This window comes from Fragaria vesca, linkage group LG2 (assembly GCF_000184155.1).
Source record: "Fragaria vesca subsp. vesca linkage group LG2, FraVesHawaii_1.0, whole genome shotgun sequence".
NCBI classification, from domain to species: domain Eukaryota; kingdom Viridiplantae; phylum Streptophyta; class Magnoliopsida; order Rosales; family Rosaceae; genus Fragaria; species Fragaria vesca.
In genome coordinates, this window is record NC_020492.1 from 14,712,777 (window position 1) to 14,718,776 (window position 6,000).

The window sequence follows — 6,000 nt, forward strand, 5'->3', positions numbered from 1 at the left end:
GATACATTATTAACATTTCAAAACACAAGCATTTGATTCACGATCCATGAAGTTTAAAGATCTAGCTTTATATACATTTTGTTCTTTGAGGAAATTGTTGGGAGGATTAGAAAGTTATTTTTGTTGTTGTGTCAAAATTTTGGTTGGTTTGCTTGAGGACAAGCAAAATTCAATTTTGAGGGGTATTTGTTAGATCATAATTCATCTATAAATTTGTGCCCTAAACCTTGAGATTTACTTGTTCTAAAGTCCAATTTATTGTCAACTATCTAATTCCATGTTTTGTAAAATCTTCACAAGAGAAGAAAAAGTAGGCTAGGGTTGGAAAACTCTCAGAGTTCTGGTTTCCTATCCGGCAACGCCTTAAGATCTGACGATGGATTCCGGCCTCGTTAGTGCTTGATGGGTGTTGCCAGACGGGTCTTTGTCTGGCTTACGGCTGGTGGTGGTTGGTGGTTTTGGAGAACATGAGCGATGGGCAGAGAGATGAAGTTCTTTGAAGGGAGTTTTATTACCTTTTGGTTGGTAGCGAATGCAAAGCGGAACAAAGCGGCTGTTTTTCTAACTTGCTTAATGCTCCGACGTCAGAGAGTGGCAACACGGGGTTGACAACGACCGGAAAAGGGGTGGTTGTGACGGTGTTATCCTCCTTAGATTAGATTGATTCAATTTGGGTTAGATTCTAAGTTGCGACTGGTGGAATGATTCGGAAGATGGTTGTGCTGCTTTTCCAGGTCATCACGTGGAAGCTGGGTGGTTGGCAATGGCGGCGGTCTGACAGATGCGGTGGAGCAGCTCTCTGAGCAGTAAGCCGAGGTGGGCCAAAGGAATAGTGGGCCAAATCTCTTTGTTGGGCCTTATTCTCTATGTTCATAGGGGTGAGGTCTGGGTTTGGGCCCTATTATTGTGTATGACCTGAATCTTGTTTCTGTTTAGTTTTGTTATGTTAGGTTTTTCAGTTTTTGGTTAGGTTGTTTGGTTAGGTTTAATAGGTCCCTCCTCTTTCAAGTGAGGGTTTTGGTGTGTTGTTATGGTCGGTGTGCTACTTGAGTGGCGTCACTCTAAGGATTATTGGTTTTAATTTCGATGTTGTCTAGTTGTCAACAAGAGGGTGATTTACTTTTACACGTGGTCTGGTGGTTTTTGGACACTATGTTGAAGAAGAGGAATTTGCTTTGTTTATTGTTGGTGATGAGATTGTGTCGTTACTTTCAGGATTTAGTAGCTCTTTTTTAACATAAATTTTGGTTAGGGGTTGAGCCCTTTTGATTCATGGATGTTGTTGTTGGTGACGGACTCGTAACTATGGATCTTGGTAGGAATGTGTGTTGTGATGTAGTCATCATAACCGGTCGTTCCATTACGATATGATTTCTTTATATAAATAAAATTCTTGATATTTCTCCTCAAAAAAGTAATATGGTGAAATTCTAGCAATTTTCCAAGTGCCACCACTTTTTTAACTTGCTTTGTGGGTATTGTTGAATCAGAATATAGTATGTGCTTTGAGCATGAGCATGACCGATTTTGAAATTCTAAGGCGGAGAATAAAAATATAACTTCTTTAACATGTATAATTTAATTTTATTTAGCATGGATAGTCGTACAAAATTATGTGTTTTGAATAACATGTTAATGTAAATATAAAATTAATAACAAAAAATACAAAATTTTCCCAATATATATGGATTTTTTTTTTTAAAGAAAATAGACATTAGTTCCATATATTGATAATTGAAAGTAGGAATAAAACATAAACATGATTTGCCCTCTAGGGCACGTTAGAATTGAACCATGCAAAACAAATTAGAGCTTAAGACCTAAGAACCTAAGCCAACCTAAACTATTTAAATGCCATAAACCATAATACAAGGTCGATATAAAATCCTGCTTTGCAACAAAAAAACTAAATAACTGGCCGCCAAGACATAAGTAGGAAGGGATAAATCCTCAACCCATCATTATTTGATTACTTCCAGGACCACCCTACGCATAGGAGACAATCTCAGAGCATCAACACACCTAATCAAAACCAAAGTCCCAACTAAAAAAGTGCTCTAGACCTACAAGCAGCCCTAATCTAAAAACAATAAAATAAAATCCAGAAAATTAACCCAAACTAATAGAAAAGGAAAAGGCAATGAAAGGGAGACGCAGGAATCGGGTTAGTTAGAAACTTAGAATAAAGCCTGTGAGGCTTTCCGCTGGCTCCTCCTTAAGGTATCAGCAACCAAAATATAAACCCCCAAATGCTTTGTCACTCTCCTCAATTAGGGTTTCCAAACAGAAGAGCCTCATTGGAATCGGACCGCCGAGACTCGTCTGCGGCGTCAACGTTGACCCCAATACTCTCACAGTAAGTGATTTAGCTCCACCCATCAAACTAGTTCACTTTTACAATTTCAAGCACTACTTTTCATTCAAGCATCCAAAACCCTTTAATTAATTTGGGGTTTTCTTCAAAGTTTCAATCTTTGCGAGTGAATGGTAGGATTTTATCATGGGTAAAAGGTCTATAGAGGAAAGACTATGGAAATCTGTTATCTTTCTTATCCAAAAGTGTTGCTTAGGTGAAGTTTTGGATGGTTGAATTTGGTGTAGTCTTGAAGTTTCTTGTCTGTTGTCTCTATTGGATGTTAGATTGGGTGAGGGATTTGTAAAGGCTGAAACTTTGTAATCATGTTGGGTAATTGTATTAGCTCAAAGTTGATTTCAGGGTTGCTGCAATGGAGGATGCCCAAGAAGTATCTGAGACAATGTCAGAGAGCTCATCAGGAAAGATACAGGAAACTCGCGATGAAATGCTCTCCAGGCACAGGTAATTTGTTGTTGATTCTGTTGTTCAATTTTTGTTTATGGTCTTCGTATTTCGCTGGTGATTGCATCTGTAGTGGAAATAAGTTCAGTTATATACATCTAAGTGGTCTTCAAACATTTAAATCATCATGTAAGGCATAGTCTGTTTACATTTTTTGATGAAAGTTTGTGGTGATTGAGACTTGATCATGACATTCAAGCGTTAAGGAGCTTGTGTCTGCACTGAAACAAATATTCTCCTCCCAACACCTTTATAATCATAAACTACCATTCTCGGTTAATGATCTTTTGGCTGCTCTGCTGAATGTGAATTGCTTGTTGTTCTTACTTCGGTATATTTGTCATTATAATTAGTTTACTGAAGACAAAGTAGTAGTATAGATTGTAAGAATCAGGAATAATTGTAAGTTAATAGAGGCTGGTGTCTTCAGCTTATTAGGTCAACTTCTCTAACTTTACCAAAGACAATTCATAACGATCCCCTCAGACATTTGTTTTATATACAGGAAAGAGACTTCAAAGTTGCAGGACAAGGAAATTCAATTGAAAAAGGCAGCAGCAAAAGGTAGCAAGGCCGAACAAAAAGCTAAGAAAAAGCAGGTGGAGGAAGAGATTTCTCGACTTTCTGCTGAGCTTAAGGAAAAACAAGCCGAAGAACTTGCATTATTAGGCTATAGCAGCAGTAACAATGGAGGTGAAAAGAGTAATCTGGATACTTTAGTGAAGGCCATAGCTGGTGTTTCTGTCAGCAGTCAACCTGAGAGTGCAAAGCCTAGCAAGAGTTCAAAGAGAAAAGTGAAAAGGGCCCAGGAGGATGCAGCAAGGGAGCAAAGAATTCAAGAAGAGCAGAGCAACTTAGTAAGTGATCGAATGGTTGAGGATGAGAAACTAGAAGAAAAGCTTGAACCCCTAGGTTTGACTATCAATGAGATAAAGCCTGATGGTCATTGCCTCTACCGAGCTATCCAGGATCAGCTGGCCCACCATTCTGGAGGCTCATCCCCTTACACATACCAAGAGCTTCGAGAAATGGTGGCAGCTTATATGAGGAAGCATGCACCTGATTTTCTCCCATTCTTCTTGTCAGACAACCAAGTCGATGGTGATTCTGATGAATCGCTTGCTGAAAGGTTTGAGAATTACTGTAAGGAAGTGGAGTCAACAGCAGCATGGGGAGGACAGCTAGAGCTTGGGGCTTTAACTCACTGCCTTAAAAAGCCTATCATGGTATACTCAGGATCATTCCCTGATGTGGAGATGGGTAAGGAGTACAAATCTGAGAGTGGAAATGGTTCTGTTTCTAGTATTATGTTGTCATATCATAAGCACGCCTTCGGGCTTGGAGAGCACTATAATTCTGTGGTCCCTATATAATCAAATAGTAGCAGCATCCCCGACAAAACCACTTGGCTCGCCCTCTAGTTTGTAATTTGTGCTGAGAAAAGGCACGATTTGAGCTCCTTTGATTCTTGATACTGCGTTAGACAGTAGTGGTTCAGTGTTCCTTTCATTTCCAATTTCCCTGACTACGTTTTGTAGCTAAATATGGTTAATGAGTATTTGACCCTTTCAGAACCATTTATGGCTTTTGCTTCTTGCAGCCGTATATACAACTTGGGATTGCCTACTCGAGGTAGTTCGAAATATCTTGTACTGTTTAATTTAGCATTCTGTGATCTGCAGGTTATGGACCATCCAAATAAAGTTGCTTGATCTTAACCCCTATAGCTTCACCAAATCAAGATTATTAACTCAAGGCTTTAGGATACAGATGGTTTTTTAAACCCCTAGACTGATAGGAGAAAAAGAATGTAATTCCTCTCTTATTTTCTTCATTTCTGATACAAATATTAAAGAATGTATTCACTCATTACTCATCCTTATTCTTTCAGAACCACTAAATTGAATCCTAAGAAATCTGGAAAATCAATATATACTTTTGCATATATTCTCGTACCTTTACCTTATTATTTTATCAAATGTAACTTACGGCATGGCGTGTAAGGCAGTGGTAACTCCATTAGATTATGGTATGATCTCTGGCGTTTACCTCAAGCTCTTACTGATCTTGCTCTCCCTTATGCTGTTATTGATGAAAATGCTATGGTATTCATTTTTTGGAATGTTGAGGGCTGAGATGTGGATCTTCTTCTTTATCTTCTTCCTCGTGATATTGTGAATTCCATTATTAATTTTCCAACTGGTTTTCATAAGTGTGGTGATGATATTAGAGTTTGGAGATCTACTTTAAATGGCCGGTTTTTCTGTAAAGTCTACCTATAATTCCCTTTTTGATTTGTCTGAACATATGAATCCTCAGTGGAGTGCCTTATGGAAGTTTGATTTACCCCCAAAAACTTAAGACTTTTTGGTGGACTTTTCTTCACAAAAAATTGCTTACCAATGTTCAGCGAGTAACTAGAGGCTTTGCTTCTAATCCTGCTTGCCCCATTTGTCATTCTGTTGTTGAGACCTTGTTACACCTCTTTAGGGACTGTCCAAGATCGAAGACTATTTGGAGGGCTTTACTGGTTGCATTGATAATTCCTTTATTTGGATTGGAATAGATGGATTAATGCTTCTTTTCACTATCATACTGCTATTTAGGATAATAGTAGATGGAAGTGCTTGTTTATCTATATCTGTTGGTTTATTTGGAAGTGGAAAAATAAACCGGTTTTTGAGTCTGGCTTTGTTCTTCCTGGTTGCTTCAAGAATTTGATATAGGATTATGCTATTGAGTGAAAGAAAGCTAAGTTGAAATCCAATGAAAATCCATGTTCAGCTATACTATGCTATGCTTTCATGAAAATGCCTCTTGAGAACTTTTTCAAGTTGAATGTTGATGGAACTAGGACTTCTCCTTCTGGTAAAATAGGTGCTGGTGGTGTTATTAGAAATCATTGTGGAGACTGGATTATTGGATTTCAAATTAATTATGGAGTTGGTGAAATCTTGGATGTTGAACCCTGGGGTTGTTTTCATGGTGTAAAGTTGGTTGTTGATTTGAATATCAGAAACTTAGTGATTGAATCTGATTATGCTGTCTTGGTTCAACTGATGCTCAATTCTGCTTTTGATATTCATCCCCTGGGCTCCCTTCATGGATGCAAAAATTTGATGAACAAGATGGATGATGCTCAGCTTTCTCACATCTTTCAGCGAGTGCAATGCCACGACTGA

At 38.3% G+C, this 6,000-nt stretch overlaps 2 protein-coding genes across 3 annotated transcripts; both read left to right on the plus strand.

The window, feature by feature from the left end:
- Window positions 1-2,125: 2,125 nt before the first annotated feature.
- Window positions 2,126-4,753, plus strand: LOC101302997 (OTU domain-containing protein 6B-like). 2 transcript variants are annotated; one of them, XM_004290493.1, is made up of 3 exons: window positions 2,126-2,356; window positions 2,717-2,818; window positions 3,324-4,753. In XM_004290493.1, the coding sequence occupies exons 1-3, from the start codon at window positions 2,250-2,252 to the stop codon at window positions 4,189-4,191; spliced, it is 1,077 nt and encodes a 358-aa protein (XP_004290541.1). In that variant the 5' UTR covers window positions 2,126-2,249; the 3' UTR covers window positions 4,192-4,753. The 2 variants fall into 2 exon arrangements, with proteins under 2 accessions (XP_004290541.1, XP_004290542.1); XM_004290494.1 differs by having other exon boundaries at window positions 2,156-2,356; window positions 3,305-4,753.
- An 875-nt stretch (window positions 4,754-5,628) lies between these two features.
- LOC101291992 lies at window positions 5,629-6,000 on the plus strand. Its single transcript, XM_004292486.1, has one exon. It carries the CDS (start codon window positions 5,629-5,631, stop codon window positions 5,998-6,000), a length of 372 nt encoding a protein of 123 aa, XP_004292534.1.

Excerpts from the sequence above, each read along its gene's own strand:
- LOC101302997 (XM_004290493.1), top strand. The coding sequence starts at position 2,250 with ATGCTTTGTCACTCTCCTCAATTAGGGTTTCCAAACAGAAGAGCCTCA. Across the intron at positions 2,357-2,716 it reads TTGACCCCAATACTCTCACA|GGTTGCTGCAATGGAGGATG; the intron begins GTAAGTGATTTA and ends AGTTGATTTCAG. Across the intron at positions 2,819-3,323 it reads GAAATGCTCTCCAGGCACAG|GAAAGAGACTTCAAAGTTGC; the intron begins GTAATTTGTTGT and ends TTTTATATACAG.
- LOC101291992 (XM_004292486.1), top strand. The coding sequence starts at position 5,629 with ATGCCTCTTGAGAACTTTTTCAAGTTGAATGTTGATGGAACTAGGACT.